Source organism: Bufo gargarizans, chromosome 5 (genome assembly GCF_014858855.1).
Source record: "Bufo gargarizans isolate SCDJY-AF-19 chromosome 5, ASM1485885v1, whole genome shotgun sequence".
NCBI classification, from domain to species: domain Eukaryota; kingdom Metazoa; phylum Chordata; class Amphibia; order Anura; family Bufonidae; genus Bufo; species Bufo gargarizans.
Window position 1 is genome coordinate 165,703,577 of NC_058084.1, and position 21,492 is coordinate 165,725,068.

The window sequence follows — 21,492 nt, forward strand, 5'->3', positions numbered from 1 at the left end:
ACCCATACTTGCGAGAAGCCATGAATGTCGGATCGCAGGAGTCTAACTCCCGATCGGCGGTTTTCAGGAGGCGCTGCACTGAACTAGGCACTGGAATACCACACCCCTGCTGCCACTAGCGCATGGCAGGCATGTCCACACAAGTTTCTGTCCCATTCATCTTAAAGGGGTTGTCCGGGATTGGGGACATTGGTGTAAGTGTACAACAGTCACCTAAATATTACATACAAGCCTGTGCTACCTTTACCAGACTTTTCTGATGCCCCGTTTTTACAATTCAGAAATTCTCAGCCAGAAGTGCAGATTTTCGCTGAGTCAGTGACATACTGGGGCCCTTTGTGCAGAGCGAAGCCTCTTCTTCCGCGCCGCAAGGAGCCCGGTGATGTCACCGCCAGCCACAGTAATTATACAGAGCGCACGGAGGGTGGTAACTAGGCGGCAACACGCCACGCCCCTCTGGTCCGGTGACGTCACCGGGCAGTGCACTTTCTTCTCAATGAAGGAGGCAGAGCACTATGCTATTTAGAATAGTAATCTCCTCCATTGTAAATTACAGGCAAATGGGGCGGCAGGCTGGAGAAATAAGCGGAATATGAATGAGGGGGGCGGATGCACGGAGGCGTTAGACAGCTTAAACCACACTATGCTGCGCTGGGACCCTCAAGGCAGTGCGGCAGGAAGTTACCGCACACATAAACATTGATGTAAACGATCAGCGGGGGGTTGTCGGAGCCCTGCAGGAGTGGGGAAAAATGCATAACATCTGGGGGGACCAAAAATTTGATCCCAGACAACCCCTCTTAATAAGGCTTCCTTCACAAACAACCCTATTCAAATAAATGGAACTGATTTTGAGTTGCAGGAATTTCCCCAACAATTCTACCGCATGTGAATTCACCCGAAAGGGCTCATGCACACAAATGTATTTTCTTTCCGTGTCATTCCGTCTTTTTTTTTGCGGACCGTATGAGGAACCATTCATTTCAATAGGTCTGCAAAAAAAAAGGGAAGTTGCTCCATGTGCAATCCGATTCCATATGTCCATTCCGCAAAAAAATAGTCCGTTATGCAGACAAGGATAGGACTGTTCTATTGGGGGCCAGCTGTTCCGTTCTGCAAAATATGGAATGCACACAGATGTCATCCATATTTTTTGCGGATCCGTGTTTTGCTGTACGCAAAATGCATACGATCGTGTGCATGAGCCCTTACACTCCAGATAGTGTTCAATGGTAGCAGCCATACTTTGCATGGAAGACGACGTGCAGGACACCACCAACCAAAGTGGCCCAGTAATTGGTAAATTGCCAGCTAGTGATATAGTAGAGGCAGTGTTGTGTAGGTTCAGTTTTGGGTGATTTATTAGGGGCAGTGTCCCTCCTGATGTCAGAAATGAGGGGGTTCACAAGTAAATAAGTACAGATCAGCAGAATGGCTTTGTCTTTCCAATCTGACTTTTATGGCTTGGTCGCCTGCAGGCTACAAGGACATGGATCTTGTGAGCTTTGAACTGACCTGCACTTTTGCACCGGTTGAATGCTGACATTTCAGATTGCCCTGTTACAGATAGCATATTGGCTGAATTAGTATATTACACAGTCATTACTGATGCAGATAAATCTAACTGACTAAATGATCTTAATCTCTAACTTCTTGTTGCCTAGGCAAGCTGTATGGGAGAGGATCTTCAGATGACAAAGGTCCAGTGCTTGCATGGCTTAATTGCATTGAAGCGTATCAGCAAATAAAGCAGGTAAAACAATAAACCGCTCAAAAGTTGGTGATTAAACCGTATCGGCTGTAAACAACCTGTTTTGTAATGTTTAGTTAGTAGTATCTGTTTACATAGTCACCCAGACCCTTCTATGGGTGCTGTGTCCATCTCTGAGGTTGTACAGAGCCACAGCAGAACAACCCTAAAAGATGACTTTAACAGGGGTTGTCTCACTTCAGCAAGTGACATCTATTATGTAGAGAAAGTTAATACAAAGCACTTACTAATGTATTGTGATTGTCCATGTAATCCATCAGCGGTGGCACACTATCGAAAAAGCGCCGGCCTTTAATATGACCGACACCGTGGGAGTGCACATAGGCTGGTGCATTTTTCTGTAGTGCGCAAGCACGACAACCACTGCAAGATTGCAGTGGGGCGTGTATAATGTGATGAAAAAATGAATCCAACCAGCAAAGGAAGCAAAATGGACAATCTCAATACATTAGTAAGTGGCTTGTAATAACTTAATCTAAGTGATAAATGCTTATGCAGTGCCTTATGCAAGTGAGGCACCCAAAAGAAGCCTCCCATGAGCCCTCTGACCCAGTAAGGATGGCCTAAAGGACTGCTTACTTAAAAGGGTTGTCCAACCCCTAAAATGCCTCCCCATACGCCCGGCCTTTTCATAGAGGTTGTACTTACCTGGCTCCTCGGCACCCGCATCACTAGGGAGGCTTGTTCCCATCACTGCCTTCCCTTGGCTGATTAGCCCCACCCCGCAGAAGCCGGATGTTTTCATCTGAGCGATGGGGAGATGCAGCGGCGGGCTTCAGAAGCTACACTGGTGCCGGGGAGCCAGGTAAATACAACCTCTGTGAGGGGCACAGGCGTATAGTGAGGCATTTTAGGGGTTGGATAACTGTAGCACAAATAAAGATGATTTAAATGGTGCCTTTTTTTCTTTTCTTCCAATGTTCATAAACAGCAAAAGCATGGCTTAAATGATATGCAAATAATGGCTCGCAAGTGCCCAGGGGTGGCGTTCAGGCAGTAAGTGCCCAGGCCCCTCTGCCTTCTGCGTGCATAACTCCTCCCTAGCCCCTGTGTCATCCTGTTGAGTGACAGAGATCCTGTGTGTGTACAGTTCACCACTGGGCCCAGCACCAGCTATCCCTAGTAGAATGCCATTAGCTGGCGTATGCGCACTGCTGGGAGCAATGCCGATACCCACAGTGGTCAGAACAGTGCGCATGCGCGGGCCTAGCAGTGAACTGCACAAGCACGGCATCTTGGCCATCTAACAGGATGACGCAGGGATTACAGGGCGGGCCAGAGGGATTAGGAGGGAGTTGTGCACGCAGAGCGGCCTGGACACTTACTGCCCGAACGCCGCCCCTGGGCACTTGCGAGACCATATTTGCATATGATTATAAACTTTTGCTGCTTATGAACATCGGTACAAAAGAACAAAGGTACCATTTAAATCATGTTTGTGCTACAGTGTTATGTAAGCAGCAAAGAAGGTGAAAGTTTGGTGACAGACTCCCTCTAAATGTTATCCCCTATCCACAGGATAGGTGATCACTATTAGATCGGTGGTGGTCCTGGGGCTCTGCAATCTCCGGAAGTCCCTCAGATCAGACCGAAAATAAATTAACTTACCCCTCCTGTTCCGGGTGCCCGGTGACCTGACGACGCACAGCATCAGGTCATGCTACAATCAGTGACCCTGCTGCCTCTATACCGCCATGACCAACTTTACCCTCTCCTAAAATAGTGCATGCCTAAGGCTACTTTCACACTAGCGTTCGGGGCTCCGCTTGTGAGTTCCCTTTGAAGGCTCTCACAAGCGGCCCCGAACGCATCTGTCCAGCCCTAATGCATTCTGAGTGGATGCTGATCTGCTCAGAATGCATCAGTCTGGCACCATCTGTCCTCGGCTCCGCTCAGCAGGCGGACACCTTGAGGCATTCAGGTGTCCGCCTGCCCGTGCGGAGGCAAACGGATCCGTCCAGAGTTACAATGGAAGTCAATGGGGGCAGATCCGTTCGACAGTGACACAATATGGTGCATTTTTCAAACGGACCGCCCCCCATTGACTTTCAATGTAAAGTCTGGACGGATCTGTCTGAATACGAATTGTACTTAGACTTTTTTAGTTAAATATAATGCAAACGGTTCCGTCTGAACGGATACCATCGTTTGCATTATAGGAGCGGATCCGTCTGTACAAATACCAGACGGATCCGCTCCGAACGCAAGTGTGAAATTAGCCTAAGTGCACTGTCTCCTGACACTATACACAGTGCAGGGCCGTGAAGAGGACCAGGAAGTGGTGAGTACAACCAGCGCTATACTCGCTGCTCCCACCACTTTTGGAGGAAAAAAGTGTCTTATAAAGCAAAAAAATTTGTAACAATTGGATACTCCTTTTAAAGGAGATGTCTCATCAAGACAACCAACCTTCTATATGACTCCTCGGCATTGATCAGTCTTGCTGCCAACAGCTTCCCCTGACATCAGTGGGGGACAGTGCTCAACATGTTTACGCTAAATGGGATCCTCTGTTTGCAGTAGGGTATATGGACAAGGGTTATTTTGGTGGCACAACCTCTATAAACTCACTTTTATGTCAGACTATTGATCTGTCTTTCCAGTTCTAGCTTTCCTGACTTTTTGTACCTTCCTTCTTAACATATCCAGCAACTCATCTGTCACGGGCCATATACCTGTTCTTCCACTGGTGGTCAGTTGCGGTGGTTTTTTTTGTTTAGCTACTTTATCTATTAACCTGATCTGACTATACTTCTTATTCTAAAGGAGCTTCCTGTCAACCTCAAGTTCTGCTTTGAAGGAATGGAGGAGTCTGGATCAGAAGGCCTAGATGACTTGATCTTTGCCAAGAAAGATTCATTTTTCAAAGATGTGGATTACGTCTGCATTTCTGATAACTACTGGCTAGGAAAAAACAAGCCTTGTATTACATATGGTCTACGTGGCATCTGCTACTTCTTCCTCGAGGTATGGAGTGATATTAGTGTCCGTGCTCTTAAGCATCAATATAATATTTCTAGATGCAGATATTACATTCTACCAGACGTTAGAGCAATAGTCAAAGTTTGGCAGCTGTTTTTTCTACATAGCTACATAATAGACAGTTATGGCATCAGGAATGTACGTGTGACGTTGGGCTTTCTTTCACATTTTACGCTTCACATCTAACATCTAGCTGTTCCCTCGTGTTTCGGTACTGTAGGGTAGTCTCAACTTTTATTTGGCTACATCTATGTAGAATACTCTCCCTCACTACTAAGAAGATGCTGAAGCCAGGCAGTAAGTAGTTCTGTACAAAGTTCTGCCGGCTTCTATATTGCACAGACCCTGGAATCTGAACAGGTAGAAACCACTAAACAAGCAAGACGTAGTAAACATGGCTGACCTATAATGGACATAGCCGTCAAATAGATCACAGCGGATCCATCATTTGTTATGGATCCTATGAAAGTGTACACATAACATGACCAGAGACCCAGTGGAGTGGAACGGAATAGCTGGGGAGGTCATGTGTTTCTTCTAGCCCATCATCTCAAACATTTTTTTCATATTTTTTTTTTATTTTTTTTATTTTTTCTTGTAGGTCGAATGCTCTGACAAGGATCTGCATTCTGGAGTATATGGTGGTTCAGTTCATGAAGCCATGACCGATCTCATTTTCCTAATGGGTAGGCATTAACCCTCTTAACAATCATATTAACGTTGGAAAAACCCTCCCTGAATGTGTATATGTGTGTGTAGATTTAGAATTTATAGACTCCACACACATATATAGCATACGTCTTATCTGTGGTTTAATAATATATGATGCACTCGGTGCAGGAATTCTGTTTCTCCATTGCTGTATTTTGCTGGCTTTGGATCCCCCACTTATTGTACATTCAGTTTAGGCTAAATGATGTAACATGCAGTTTCTCTTAAGGGGTTGTCACGTTATCCCCTATCTACAGGAAAGCTAACTGATTGCTGGGGTACGACCGCTGGGATCCCCAATGATCCTGAGAACTGGGGTTCCGTTTCCCTTTCCTGGTGGAAAAACGGGCCGCTCATGCGCCCTGCCACTCCGTTCCTTTTCTATGGGACTGTTGGCGATTATCTATTTCTGGAGGTCCCATAGAAAACGAATGGAATGGCAGGGCATATGTGCGGTTTGCCACTCCATCAGACAGAACCCTCATTCTTGGGAACGGTGGGGGTCCCAACTGTCAGACCCCCAGAGTTCAGTTATGTATCTTGAGGTTTACAGGCTATGATCATGTTTGAGGCAAACTGTTATTGCATTGGCTGTGTTGTGGGATTCAAATGTTAAATATATGCTCAGTTTGTCTCCACAAATATAAGCTGACGTTATTACAATCTAAGAGACTTCAATTAAAGGATGTTCATGAGAGAAGGGGTAGTGGCCTGTAAAAGAGCTTGTCTGACTGTAATTTCACACTGTGTCTGCAATGTATGGAAATACGTGTAGGCTGCAGAAGACAAATGGAACAACGTTTCCAATAAATAAAAAAAATTGCAAATATGTATCTCATAATAAAATGTAATATAGTCTGCCTAAATGTGTCCATAGCCTTTAAAAAATATAAAGAGATTAAACGGGTTATCCTGGAAATAATATTGATGACCTATCTTCAGGTTAGGTCATCCATATCAGATCAGCGGGGTAAACGATATGTCCTCCGTATCTGTTCCGTTTTTGCTGAACCATCTATTGAAAATGTTATGCCCAGCCCAATTTTTTCAATGTAATTACTGTATACTGTACATGGCATACGGAAAAACAGAAAGGAAACGGATCGCAAAAAACTATAAAAGCCATATGGCCTTACTAGGCCTTACTTCCATCACTTAAAATTTCCTGGATAGCCCCTTTAAACGGGATGTTTTAGCATTTCCCCCGAGTAGCCATCCATGTAACCCATGGAAGTGCTCTGGCTTAGAGGTATAGCTTGAGGCACCCTTCTTTGACATCCATATGACTTAAATGGGTTATGCACTTTCCAGCTACTGTTGATTAATTTGTTTGTAAGATGGCCATAATGCACCTGTCCAAAAAGAGGTCCCGTCCATAAAATTGCTGCTGATGGAGGGTCATGTGTCCAGGCAAATCACCTCCATGTGATGTCTCCTCTATTCAAACACATTTGCACTTGCACTGTTAGGAGTTTAGTGCTGGTGCAGTGTGTTTTGAATGAGGGAGGCTGAGTAATGTGTCTGATTGCATGACCCTCCATCAGTAGACATCTTATGGACAGGACCTCTATGTGGACAACCTAGCATACGGCACAGAATATCGACAAAGATTATATTAGTAGGTACTATCTAGGAAGAGGGTATGCAAATTAGCTCTTGGCAAGTTCTGCCACTGATGCCACCAGATATAAGGTAGCTATCCTATAGATAAATGTTAAACCATTTAAAATACTTTGAGGCATGAATTGGGTAATAAATAATCCAGCATGTTATCTGCAGACAGCTGTTTAGGGAGGATTGCCCCTCATCGGTGCAGAGCGTGCTGGCTTTACTGGGTAAGAGGCCTAGGTCAGGATTTGGGGAATACGATATCCCCTTATGGAGAGTGCCTGAAGGATGTTGGGAGTCATGTCTGAAGGCCTGTTTAAAAGGTTGAATATTGTTGTAGGAAAGCTACCTTACATCCAATAGCATTAGAGGCGGAGTTTGCTATCAGTTTATTTGCATATCTTCCCTGAATTTCAGAGGAGTGTTGCCTGGCCTAGAAGACTCCTCGCACCATTTAGGTGCTCCCCCCTAAAGAGATATCGTATTCCACAAATAATTGCCATGTAATCATCTTGCATATACATCAGACAACAATAGCCAGAAAGTGGCCAACTCCTTTATTAGGACATTCATTTTTTATTTTTATTTTTTACTTTGTTTTTGTGATTTTGCTACTGTATTCCTGCTGCTTCCACGAAGAAACCTGTTGCAATATGTTCTCTTTTTTTCTTCTCCATATAAAGAGTAACTAACTAGTCCCATGCTAAATGCTGTTTCTTTTTGTTCCCCTCCCCTAGGCAGTTTAGTTGACAAGAAGGGAAAAATTCTTATTCCTGGAATACATGAAGCCGTGGAACCAGTTTCAAATGATGAGAAGGCAATTTATGACGCCATTGACTTTGATCTTGAGGAGTTTGCAAAAGATATTGGGGCCAATAAACTCCTACATGAATCAAAGGTACCGTGTCTTTATAAAAACTCTAGTTTCATAGACATTTGATATACCTGGTATTTTTGAGAAAAGACATAACCAGTGTAAATGCAAAATTTATATCCACTCCCCTCATGAGTGGAGAAGGAAAAAAAAAGATGGAGTCTTCATTTACCTGCTATGGGTAACAAAGTTGACTAAGACATCCTTTTGTGGATTATTACGTTTTGTATTGGTCTTTTTTTTACAGGAGCTGATATTGATGCACAGATGGAGATTCCCATCTCTTTCACTTCACGGCATTGAGGGAGCTTTCTCTGCTGGTGGGGCCAAAACTGTTATCCCTAGAAAAGTCATAGGCAAATTCTCTATTAGACTGGTGCCTCATATGACTCCAGATGAGGTGAAGAAACAGGTAGGACATTTTCTGACCTTAACAATGCACATACTTTGGGCAAAAACTGAAAATTCCGCTAGAGTGGCAGCTTCTTAAATGTCCTCTGTAATAAATTTGGCGCCTGCTCTAGCTTTAAGGCGGATTTACACTGCCTGATAATCGGGCAGATAATCGGGAACGTATGTTCCTGCGAATGCTCGTTCCTGACAATCTACCTGTCTAAATGTGCAGTCGATGAACGAGCAAAACCTTTGTTTATTCGAATGATCTTGTCATTCGTGCAGGCATACCAATCGTTTCTGGGCAGCAGATCGTGCTGTCTAAACAGCGATCTGCTGCCCAGAAACAATAGTTCTGTATGGGGACGAACGATCGCAATAGCAATCCCTTGTCCTAGTACTGTCTCCTTCCTTGAACGAGCAACCGACTGTCATGAAGAAAGGATTTGTGCAGCGTAAGCCTGTCTTTACACGGTATACATGTTAGAAGGTATTGGTAAAGGTGGGCCATTGTGTTTCTAGAGAAATGCGTTGGTCTTGTATGAATCAGATTAGCATTTATTTGCATTTCATATTTAAGGTGGAAGACTACTTAACCAAGCAGTTCACATCATTGGGCAGTCCTAACAAGTTTAAAGTTACAATGGGTCATGGAGGAAAACCATGGGTCGCAGACTTCAATCACCCTCACTACCTTGCTGGAAGGAAAGCCATGAAAACCGGTATGAGAACATGCAATGTGATGTGACTGTACTGAAACAGATGAATACAGTGATTGGGGGTCTATTTCCGTTATTTTAATTACTTTTTAGCTGGCTTTTCTATTTTGATAGCAACATCGGGTGGTGATCTTCTTGATTGTGCGTGTACACACTACAATTTTGCACTTGCATATACCACACACTGGTGAGGTTTCCTGTCGGGCTGCTCAGCCATGATGGCATATCGTAGGCAGGATCGCATCATTGCCATCTATTGTAGAGCTGTGTAATGTGTAGTGAGTCTCTGCCCCCTTATCTCCCTAAGCAGCTGTGCAAGTGGTGGCGACCAGTCCGGCTCATATTCTAGGATTCCAGGATGCTTGCTGGAGGGCCCCTTTAACGCTATCACACACTTTTATATATTGCAAGCTAGGCTCATCTAGCAAATGGGACAGCAACAGATGTTGAGTATGGTACATCCTCATCTGTTCAGAACTTATACTTCTCAAAAAGCAAACACCTACCCGTGTACCCAGTACAATTTATTTATAATTTTTTCCAGGGCCCCTTTAAGCTCCCAGTCCGCCCCTGCTCAGGGCTAAAGGAATATAGATGTAGGGTTGTGGTTTAACTGCCAGATGTAGTGTTGGTATCTTGTACACATGTAGGTGTTTGCTTTCTGTGGAGTATAAGTTTGGAACAGATAAGGGTGTACTGTATTCAACATCTGTAGTGGTTCCACTTACTAGGAGGACTACCCCTGTAATTCTGCATTTTCCACCTCCTGTGAAGAGCTATCGGTACAGGGAGGAGGCGTTATCAGTGACTGGCAGCTACCTCTTATGCACACAATGCTATCGGTCACTAATAACATTTCCCTCTGTACCAGTAACTGTTCACAGAAGATGGAAAAAGCATCGGGCAATCAGTGGCAGTATTACACTGCAAGATGATCGCTGTTCATGGGAACGCTCATTAGTGATTATCTACCGAAAAATCTGGCAGTGTAATACAGGCTTTACTGACTCTTTTGCCACAAAACTATATATCGGCTTCTCCTGCTCTATAACGTGCCGTCTACAGATTGCATTAACGTTTGTGGTGACAGGTCCTTTTTAAGAAGGTGCTTTGTGCTCTGCTCCTGAACCACCTGCTCCAAACGTGGTAAAGAATACAGAGATACTCAGGTTAATAGCAGTCACCACAATAGAAATGTATTAAACCCTAGAGAAAAATACACTTTAAACCACTTGGTGTATATGTATTCAATCTATTCAGGGGGTTACAAAGCCAAAAAGAGGGGGTGGTATTGCTAGTGTCCTGATTATGTTTGTTTGTTTTTTATTTATTTTTTACTGAGGCCCCATTCACACAACCGTATTTTTGGTCCGCATCCTATCCACATTTTTTTGCAGCTTGGATATGGACCAATTTGTTTCATTGGGTCTGCAAAAAATGCGGACAGCACTCAGTGTGCTGTCCGTTCCGCAGTCCCACCGAATAGATAGAACATGTCCTGTTGTCTGTTTTGCAGACAAGTATAGACATTTTTACAATGGATCCGCAAAAAAATAAAAAAAAATAATGCAACACTGACATATGTATTTGTGGACCCGCAAAATACATACGGTTGTGTGAATGAACCCATGTACTAGTTTTCCAGGACTTCAATGTTACCTCTGCTGAAATGTCTCTTTTGGTATTTACTTGCGTTCTCCATGTAATAATTATTCTGGGGCATCTATTCTTACAACTCTGTGTACTATTCCTTTCTTATTCCTGCTAGAAGTTATAAATGAATTACTAGCAGTTTGCAATAAAGGTCCAGATGGGCGCTACCAGTGGAGGATGTGTACCTGCACAGTCTGACACTGGCAGCACTGATTGGACAATGTGCAGAGACAGCCCCAATTGGTAACGCCCATCTGGACCTTCATTTCAAACTGCTAGCAATTCATTCAAAACTTCTAGAAGGAATAGCTTAAATGGTACAATGCCGAGTCATAAGAATACATGGCGGGAGAGATTACAATTCCTTTTTAAGATGGTGCTTTGAGGTGTTGTGTGTCTTTTTGCTGTGCTAAATGATTGTGTATAGCATGGATGGGATGTATATACACTGCACTGGTCTTATGACAGATTTGATTACTGGCCTATGGCTGTGAGTAAACTTTATTTTGCTGAGGAATTTGAAGTGCTGCTTCCTTTACCCTTTGAGGAAATCGGGATGATTGAGTCGGATCCCTTGAAGCTTTGCACCTATCTATTTAGGATCCTTGTTCAGAGTGCAACTCTAATGATTACGTTGCACTTGCATATAACATCTGTATGCTGTATCCTGTACAGTGTTTAATGTGGAACCAGACCTGACCAGAGAAGGTGGAAGCATTCCTGTGACTCTAACCTTCCAAGAAGCAACTGGAAAGAATGTTATGTTGCTGCCGGTCGGCGCTGCAGATGATGGGGCACATTCCCAAAATGAAAAACTTAACAGGTAAGGACTGTTGTCTTGAGTGTATTGTGGGATTTCCCATTTCCTTATTTTAAAGGCCCCCTACAATACTAACCATTTTGCACATTTTCCTAAGACTTTTCCTCCTGTCTGGCGAGGGTGTGCGGCTTTGCTATTAAGGGTATGACCTAAAATTTTGGTGCATTTTTGGCATAAAACTCCACCAACTTATATGTGACGTAAACTTACATTAGACAGTATTATGGAGCGTGGACAAAATTCTAGCATTAATCTGGCAAAGGATTTACGATACAAATGTTATAAATGTCTATGTGCGAGGAAGGTAAATGTATCTAACATTAAGACTATGATTCGTATTCTTAGTACGACACTATTCGTAAATCTTCCCAATACGTACGAAGGTCTGTCACCATTTCCCGACTATTGGTAGCATTCTCCCCCGCTATTTGGGAATACAGCACTTTTTCCTCAGCCAGTAGGTCAGTCTTTACATATGACCCAGGATGTGTTATTGTTGATTGTCTCTGCACTTTTAAGTTTTGGTCTGTCGGCTGTTCAAACCACCCCCCCCTTAGGGCAGCTTCAGTACATGTTCCAGCAGCTCTGTCTGATCTGAACATTTCTAACTTCATTCATTGCATTCCAGGTTCAACTATATCCAAGGCGTGAAACTTCTGGGAGCATACCTGTCCGAAGTATCTAAGCTGGACTAATTCTGCAATACATCATCATGTTACAGATGAAAATAACTAAAAGGCAACCTAAAAGTGTACATTTTCTGTATTCCAAAACTAACCAAGGCAACAGTTTCCAAGTCAGTCCTTTGTCAAAGAATGGGCTGCATATCTAGTATGATGATATTTAGATAGGACCCTGTACAAGAACACTCTGTGCTCCGAATAAAGTATTTTCAGGCCTCAGAGATCAGTACGCAGAGGAGAAAAATACTGTCTGTTATATATTAAAATGCCTGGGGACCAGCTGTAATGGTATTGATTTGTGCCTAAAATTTATGAGGATCACAAGAAGCCAATGATTCACTAAGAACCTCATAACAAACTAAATTCTGCTACATCCACCTTGTGTATTCAGTTTACACTTAGATAGTTGGCCTCGTGGTGTTTTTCGGCCTGCACGTTCTGTACATACCACCCATGTATATGATGCTGTGCACTCCCGTGTGCACGATGTATGCCGCTCCGGAACATATGGCCCGCTCACGGATCTTATGTCTCAGAGGGCATACGGTCGTGTGCATGAGCCCTTAAAGTTAGGTTTCGGACTGCTGTTCTTTCAGGCTCCCCTAGATGGACTGCTCAAAGGTAAATGGAACTAGTAGCCAACAACAAAGTTGCTAAAAAAAAAAATGCCGGTCTTTTAAGCTCTGCTGTTGGGAAAGCCACGGAACTCCACAAACCACCCACTTTAGAGTAAACTTGCATAAACTCTACCCTTTCATGTAACCTGAAGAACTCATGCTTAAAAAGATGAGATTCTATATAACCTTGAACCATGATCTCTACAACAACAAAAAAAGTATGGGAATTCTAACCAGTTTCTGTTCTAAGGATGGGGTTAATTATTACATCTATCAAACCATTTGTTACCATAATATATCAGGAGGTGTAACACCAGAGCTTACAACTTTAAGAGGTTTCCACGTGGGGCAACAAGATAAAAAAAAAAAAAATGGGGGTGGTGTCTCATATTGAGAGACTGGAAAAAGACAATCTTAGAAGTAATCCTATTGGTGTATACCGTGAATGCATCAAATGGCCATGACATTGACTATTTTGTGACTGACATAAGGAGCGAGATAGTGAACAGTCATTTCTTGATGATAATGTGTTGGAAGCAGGAAAATGGGTGAATATAAGCATCTGAGCAGTTTAGCAAACGGTCAGAACATCTCTAGAATGGCAGCTTTTTGGGGTTAGTACATACCAAAAGTGATGCAAGAAAGGACAATCAGTGACCTAGTGACAGGGTCATAGGTGCCCAAGGCTCAGTGATTTATATATTATTTCTCCTGCTGGAGGTCACCATGTTCTTTTTATTTCACCAATCGTATAGACCTCAAACACAATAAAAGATGAGTACAACAAATAAAAACCCAACCTGAGGATCAAGGAGATGAGGACAAAAAGGAGGTGGCTTTTATCCTCTAAGCCTAAGGCAAGTATGTACAACCTGCGCCCTCCAGCTTTTGCAAAACTACAACTCCCAACATGTCCTGATAGCTGTGGGCCACAGGTTGGGCATCCCTGCTCTAAGGATACAGGTGTTGCAGAACTAAAAGGTGACAAAAACTATTGAAAAAGTTGATTACATTTTCTTGCCCTCTGGTCAGAAGAGGGCTATAGCACCAATTGCTGAAAAGGGTAATGCTCAATGATTGAAAGGTGTTAGAAAACATGCTGCATTGCTGAGACGAATCACTGGATCAAGTAAAGATCTGGTTCCCCTGGATTTATTTTATTTTAGTGTAGTTTATATCGCAAAATTTTGAAACTCATGCCAATAGTTTTAGGGATAACAATTAATGTACATTATTTATTTTAATGAAATATAAACTATCATAATCCTAGAGGGACATAATCTTTGCCTGATCTTCATAGCCATAGACTGATCAGCATCCCCATTCTGACCTCTGTCCACTGCTGAAAGCACCTATAATGGACACATCAGAACTGGACTGTGGAACTAATGGAAGAAGGTGGCCAAGTCTGATGAATAAGATTTCTTTTACATCATGTGAACAGCTGGGTGTGTGTTATTGACCTGGGCAAAATATTGCACTTTAAGGCACTATTGGGAAGAAGGCAAGCCCATGTAATGCTCTGGCAAAGTTCTACATGGAAACCTGTCCCGGCATTCATGTGAACATTAATTTGATACATAGCACCTATCTAACACCAGACCATGGTCACCCCTTTCTTGGCAACGATTTTACCTAATGGCAGTGGCAACGGTATAATGTGCCCTGCCACAACGCAAAATCTGATTGATTTGCACATGAACATGAAAAAGAGTTTAAAGGAGGATTTGTGAAGAGAGCTATACTTACCTGCTCCCCACTCCCCGATTCAGACTCTATGGCTCTTGAACTGGCTTCACCACATTCAGGTTCCCACCTTGCTGCACTGAAGGGTTTGTGTGTGCTGCTGCAGCCAATAACTGGCCTCTGGTGACAAGACCCAACAATGATGTGTCACTTAGGGAAAGTAACTGCTGAGGCTAGTCATTGGCTGCAGCAGTATAAATGTTGTAGTCCATGCAGGAAATTTACAGGTGGGACGGAAGTCTGTTGAAATCAGCCTGGAAGCCATGGATCCTGAACACAGCTCCAGGAAGCAGGTAAGTACAGTTCTTTTCACAGGTCCAGCTGGGTGATGAGGAAATAAAAAAAATCATGGACCACCCTGTTGGGCTCCATTCACACATCCGTAATTATGCAGAACGGAATTGCGGACCCATTTATTTCTATGGGGCCGCACTTCCGGGTCCGTAATTCCGATCCCGAAAAAAATAGAACATGTCCTATTCTTGTCCGCAATAGCGGACAAGAGTAGGCATATTCTATTAGTGCCGGTGATGTGCGGTCCGCAAAATGTGGAATGCACATTGCCGGTTTCCGTGTTTTGCAGATGTGTGAATGGCCCCTTAAGGTGATGAGTGGGCCTCCAAATTTCTCAAAAATCTCAGTTCAATTGGTTGTCTGTGGGTTGTTCTGGAAAAACAAGGGATCAATGGAGGACCCTTCTCAGAACTTAATATGCTGCTAGATACCAGAGAATGCTTGTGGCAGTTTAAAGAGTTGAAGAGCTATGGATGGATGGACCCTGACAAGAAGGTGGCCTTCAAACTCTCTAAGGAGACTGGCAAAACAGCAGATGGTGGAGCTGTGCTTGAGGAAGATCCTAGCAGGCTGTCATGCTAAAAGGATGGTTTGGAAGAGGAGATTGGGGTGGTCCTCTGGTTTGATAAGCACTGAGGGTTTGGGTTCCTTGAGGAGGAAACCAGGAATATGTAGATGAAGGTTCAGAATTTCACTTTTTTGGCAGATTTTCAATTTGTTCCAGTAACAAAGTAAGGGTTAACAGCCAAACAAAACTCAATATTTATTACCCTGATTCTGAAGTTTACAGAAACGCTCCATATGTGGTCGTAAACTGCTGTTCGGGCACATGGCAGGGCGCAGAAGAAGGGAACGCCATATGGTTTTTGGAGGGCATAATTCACTGGGATAAATTTAAGTTTCCATGTCACATTTGAAGACCCCCTGATGAACCCAATAGAGTAGAAACTCTAAAAAAAAAAAAGACCCCATTTTGGAAACTACAGGGTAAGGTGGCAGTTTTGTTGGTACTATTTTATGGTACATATGATTTTTGGTTGCTCTATATTACGCTTTTTGTGAGGCAAGGTAACAAGAAATAGCTTTTGGTGCCGTTTTTTATTTACAGTGTTCATCTGACAGGTTGATCATGTGGTATTATTATAGAGCAGGTTGTTACAGATACAATACCAAATATATTTTTTCCCCTCCCCCACGACAGCACCTTAGAGAGATGGCTCCGCCCCAGGACAGGAAACCTGCAGCATAAAAAAGGTGGAGCCGCTCTCCCACCTCAGTGAGGTTTCCTGTCCTGGTACGGGAGCCTGCAGTGTCGTCCTGACCTTGAAGTCCCGGTAGAAGCCGGAGGGTCGGGGCGGCAGTCGGTACCTGCCCGATTGTTCCCCGCAGGCGCGGGGATGAAGTTCCGGAGGCGGCCGGGCGTCTCACTGGATACAGGGCGGAAGGTGCTGGTCCCTCAGGCGAGGAGGACGGCGCCGGCGGTTGAAGAAGGCCAGAGGGCCTTACTGACTTGCAGACTCGCCAGACGCCGCCGGATGTGGATGCGGCGAACCGGAAGCGCCATGCGTTCCACGGCCGTGCACTTCCGGTCAGGTGACCGGAAGTTCGGCTTCCCGGTAGTTTTTAAACCCGGCTCCAGGCAGGTATGATAACTGGGTGGTTCTGGACGCCAAAGACGGATATCCAGAGGCCAGAAAGTGGACCAGAGGGGTTCCTGGACAAATTTGGCGTGGTGGGTCTGCAGAAGCAGTGATCTCTCAGGTGAGAGTAACACTTGGTGGCAGTTTATAATTAAGGCATTGTTGTATCAGTGCAGGTTGTTGCCCCCACTATGGACGAAGAGAGGAGGTCTGAAAGTGCGGATGTGGAGATCTTGCCACCGGTATTGTGAGTCCTATTCTCGGTTGTTAGAGAGATCTGGACTGTTCCTCAGTGTTGGGTGTGTTCCGTTTTTCTTAGACGGTGCCTAAGAAGGTGGCGGCAAAGAAAAAGAACAAAGAATGCCCTATCTGCAAATGCCCGTTGTCTTCTTCTTACACTAAAAAGCTCTGTCAGCAGTGCATTGAGAAGACGGTGGCTGAGGAGACTCCAAGTCTTCTGAAAGACCTGAAGTCAATCATGTCTGAAGTTAAAAATTCCCTGAGAAGTAGGAAGAGGAGAAAAGCAGTGAGGCAGGAGTCCGACGTCGAATCGGAGGATAGCGACTCTTTATCCAGGAACGAGGACTCTGATGATTCCTTTTCTTCGGAAGATAATATAAAAGAAGGAAAGTTCCTATTTCCTGCGGAAGATACGGACAAATTATTAAAAGTTATCCGATCTACCTTGGAGTTAGAAGATACCAGGGAGGATAGGTCGGTAGAGGATGTTATGTTTGAAGGCCTTAGGGAAAGGAAGCGTAGATGTTTCCCGGTCCATAGGTCTATCTCAGCAGTGATAGAAAAGGAATGGAAAAAAACGGATAAAAAGCCGTTCATTTCTAAAACCTTCAAACGGAAGTATCCATTCGAGGAGGAAGCGTCTACATCTTGGGACAAGGCCCCTAAGCTGGATGTAGCCATTTCCAAGATTTCTAAAAAATCCTCACTGCCCTTTGAGGACATGGGGTTCTTAAAAGACCCCTTAGATAAAAGAATTGACTCCTCCCTTAAGAATGCATGGGAGTCTTCTGCGGCTGCTTTCAGACCTAGTATAGCTGCCACGGTTGTTGCAAGGTCTATGTCGCTATGGTTGGAGAGGTTAGAAGGGCAGATTAGGGAAAAATGCCCTAGGGAGCAGTTATTGGCTTCAATTCCGACCTTCCAGAAAGCCGCGGATTTTATTGCAGATGCCGCGGTGGACTCGGTAAGGCTGGAAGCAAGGACCGCTTCCCTTTCTAATTCTGCACGACGTGCTTTGTGGCTGAAGAATTGGAAAGGGGGAGATCTGTCATCCAAGTTGAGGCTTTGTAGCATTCCCTGTGATGGCCAGTTTCTTTTCGGGTCAGAGCTTGACTCTTTACTCGAGAAGGCGGCAGATAGGAAGAAGAAGTTTCCCCAGGAATCTTTTACGCAGTTTAGACAATATAAGCGGCCCTTTCGGAACCCGTCAAGGTTCCAGAGTAAGAGGCAGATGGGGGACAAAGAACAGGGATCTAGGCCTAGATCAGGAAATAAGGGGTTTTTGTTTGGATCTGCCACAGGCCGTACATCAAAACAGGGTAAGCAATGACGCCATGATCCCAGTAGGAGGAAGGTTAAAGTTCTTTCTTCCTGCTTGGGAAAAGATGGCAGGAAAATGGTTAGTGTGTCTTCTGCGGGAGGGTCTAAGGTTGGAGTTCCTGAGTTGCCCCGCAGAAAGATTTGTGGTGTCAAGGTCTTCCCCCGTCATGCTGCAAGAAATAAAAAAATTGATAAGCAAGAAGGTGTTGATTCCTGTCCCAGAGTCAGAGCTAGGGAAAGGATTTTATTCCACCCTGTTTTTAGTAAAGAAACCGGATGGGTCATACCGGACCATCATAAATCTCAAATATCTGAACAAGTTCTTAAAAGCCAGAAAATTCAAGATGGAGACTATCAGATCAGCAATATATCTTTTATCTCCAGGGTGTCATATGGCGGTTCTGGATTTAAAAGATGCTTACCATCATATTCCGATCCATCCAGATCACCAGAGATTCCTCCGGGTGGCAGTGAGGACCGAGGTGGGACTTCTTCATTTTCAGTTCCAGGCTCTTCCCTTTGGCCTCTCCATGGCACCTCGGATCTTCACCAAGGTAGTGGCGGAGATGGCTTCCTTCATCAGAAGAGAGGACATCACGTTTTTGCCTTACCTGGACGACTTTTTGGTGGTAGCCCAGTCTCGGGAGGAGTGTGCCAGGTCTCTGGATCGGGTTATGGAGGTTCTTCGGTCTCTGGGTTGGCTGTTAAACATCCAAAAGTCCAGGTTGGAGCCGTCAACGAGCCAGGTTTTTCTGGGTCTGGTTCTGAATTCCAGGCTGGAGAGAACTTTTCTCACAGACGAGAAGGTAGCTGGGGTTCAGGGAAGAGTTCAGAGGGTTCAGTTAGAACGGAACCTGTCTATAAGAAAAGCTATGTCTCTGTTAGGAGTTCTAACATTCCCGCCAGTTACAGGTAGAGATCTTGGCTGCTACAAGACGGGCGGGGGCATCCCTGGAGTCAGTGATGAGCTTGTCAGAGGTGACTCTTTCTTCCCTAGATTGGTGGAAGGAGGTAGAAAATCTGAATCAGGGACTTCCCTGGGCCTTTCCGGAACCGGTGGTGGTTACTACAGACGCCAGCCCCTGGGGTTGGGGGGCTCATGTGGAGGATCGGATCTTTCAGGGAGAGTGGTCCCAGGGTCAGAAACAGTTTTCATCGAATCGGAAGGAGCTGAGGGCAGTTTTGCTGGCCTTGAGAGCGGTTCTTCCGATGATCCTGAACAGACATGTGAGGGTGATGTCCGACAATCGGACAGTGGTCTCATATCTCAATCGCCAGGGAGGGACCAGGTAAGATTCTTTACTGAGGGAGTCGAGATGGATATTCGAGGAGATAGAGGGGAGAGTGCTTCATCTCTCGGCCATTCATATCAGAGGGGTCGAGAATTCTCGAGCAGACTTTCTGAGTCGCCACAGACTGCGTCAGGGAGAGTGGTCTCTGAATCCCAAGATTTTTTCCCAGATAGTAAGATTATGGGGGTTACCTTCGGTAGATATGTTCGCCACAAGAGAGAACAGAAAGGTACAGGATTTTTTCTCCCTCAGTCCAGAGGAGTGCCCATCTGGGGTAGACGCCTTTCTCCAGAAATGGGATTTTCCACTAGGCTATGCCTTCCCTCCGCTTCAGCTGATTCCTCTGGTAGTAAGGAAGATCAGGTACGAAGGAGCCAGGGTGATCATGATAGCCCCCTTCTGGCCGAAGAGGGCGTGGTTTTCCCTGTTGAGAGCTATGTCAGTCTCGGATCCTTGGATCCTCCCAGAAATTCCAGATCTATTATCTCAGGGTCCCGTGTCCCACCCAGAAGTAGGGTCCCTACATCTTTCAGCATGGAATTTGAGAGGTCATTTTTAGCCAGTCAGGGATTCTCTGAGGAAGTAATTTCCACTTTGATGAAGAGTAGGAAGGAGGTAACAAATGTTATTTATGCTCGAGTATGGAGAAAGTTCCTGTCCTTTATAGGCACAGAAGTGGTTTCCTGGCTGTTGGAATTTTCCATAGTTCAGGTGTTGGAATTTTTACAGAGGGGATTGTCCCTCGGGTTAGCAAAAAGTACACTAAAGGTGCAGGTGTCAGCCTTATCAGTTCTGGGGAGAAGAAGTTTGGCCATGGACCCTTGGGTGGTTAGGTTTTTTAAGGCAGTGGATAGGATTACGCCAGTAGCAGGCCCTAGGTTTCCTCCCTGGGACCTTAACTTAGTACTTAATGCCCTTACCAGACATCCCTTTGAACCTCTGGCATCTTGCTCGGTCAAAATACTTTCCCTTAAGCTAGTTTTGCTGGTAGCTTTAACTTCAGCCAGAAGAGTTGGGGAGATTCAGGCCCTCTCTATTAACCCCCCTTTTATGTCCATCAGGGAGGACAGAGTGGTTCTTAGACCAGATCCTGGGTTTATGCCAAAGGTTCCTTCCAGGATTAATAGGGCTCAGGAGGTAGTTCTCCCAGCTTTCTTTTCAGAGCCTAAGGATGATAGAGAGAAGGAGTTACATTCTCTGGATGTCAGGAGGTGCATTTTGCAGTACCTGGAGGTGACTAAAGACTGGAGGAAGTCCTCTGCCTTGTTTGTTCTGTTCGGTGGGGCAAGAAAAGGTAATACTGCCTCTAAGGCTTCTATTGCCCGGTGGATTAGAGAAGCTATATCCTTGGCATATTCAGTAACCGGCGTGTCTCCCCCTATTTCTGTGAGGGCTCACTCCACGAGGGCGGTATCCACGTCTGTCACGAGGGTATCGAGAACCACGCCTGACTCCGTTATACCCGGGGTCAGGAAGTCGCAGCGGTTGGCTGCACGCTCTATTTAAGATAGGGCTGTTTTCCTTATGGTAGCTTTCTGGGTTTGCTTTGCAAACCCTTTTGGCTCACTCAGGGATCCGTAGCTCCTTCTCCTCAGCTGTTCCTTGTCCAGCACTCCCAAACCTCCTTATATTCCTCTCTCACACTTCTCTGGTTGCCAGAGATAGAGCTTCCTGCCTGGACATCTATCCTGACCCACTGGAGCTGTGTTGCTGCGTTCTCTGACTGTTGATTCAGAACGCTACCCTCCGGATCCCTGTTGGACCTTTGTGGACAGTTGTTGTCGTCCACCTGGGTGTTTGTGTTTGTCTGTGTTTGTCTGTCCTCTCCCTGGTGTTTCCCTCTTAGTGCAGTGGTGAGGACTAGCGATCCCACCGGCCCGTTCACTATCTAGGGCTCATTTCAGGGAAAGCCAGGGTTTAGGCACGTGATCGCCGCACGGGTGAGGAACCCGTCTAGGGACGTCAGGGCAGTCAGGTGCCAGCCGCAAGGTGAGTTAGGGGTCACCACCTTTCCCTCTCCCTTAGGCAGGGCTTTCCCTGTTTTCCTCCCTGTGCGTGACACCGGTCATTACAACGTCTTGGGCAGAGAGGGCTAGCGTATCTATTGAACAGATCTGTCGGGCAGCCAC

At 45.0% G+C, this 21,492-nt stretch overlaps 1 protein-coding gene across 1 annotated transcript in view; it reads left to right on the forward strand.

Annotated features, from left to right (window-relative positions):
- CNDP2 (carnosine dipeptidase 2) overlaps positions 1–12,495 on the forward strand; it is a 25,879-nt gene extending 13,384 nt beyond the window's left edge. The window contains exons 4-11 of the mRNA XM_044294808.1: positions 1,665–1,753; positions 4,538–4,738; positions 5,355–5,439; positions 7,810–7,970; positions 8,194–8,358; positions 8,920–9,061; positions 11,387–11,534; positions 12,160–12,495. Of these exons, the coding sequence (XP_044150743.1) occupies positions 1,665–1,753; positions 4,538–4,738; positions 5,355–5,439; positions 7,810–7,970; positions 8,194–8,358; positions 8,920–9,061; positions 11,387–11,534; positions 12,160–12,226 (1,058 nt within the window). The 3' untranslated portion in view covers positions 12,227–12,495. The remainder of the gene's footprint in view (positions 1–1,664; positions 1,754–4,537; positions 4,739–5,354; positions 5,440–7,809; positions 7,971–8,193; positions 8,359–8,919; positions 9,062–11,386; positions 11,535–12,159) is intronic.
- The last annotated feature ends 8,997 nt before the right edge of the window (positions 12,496–21,492 follow it).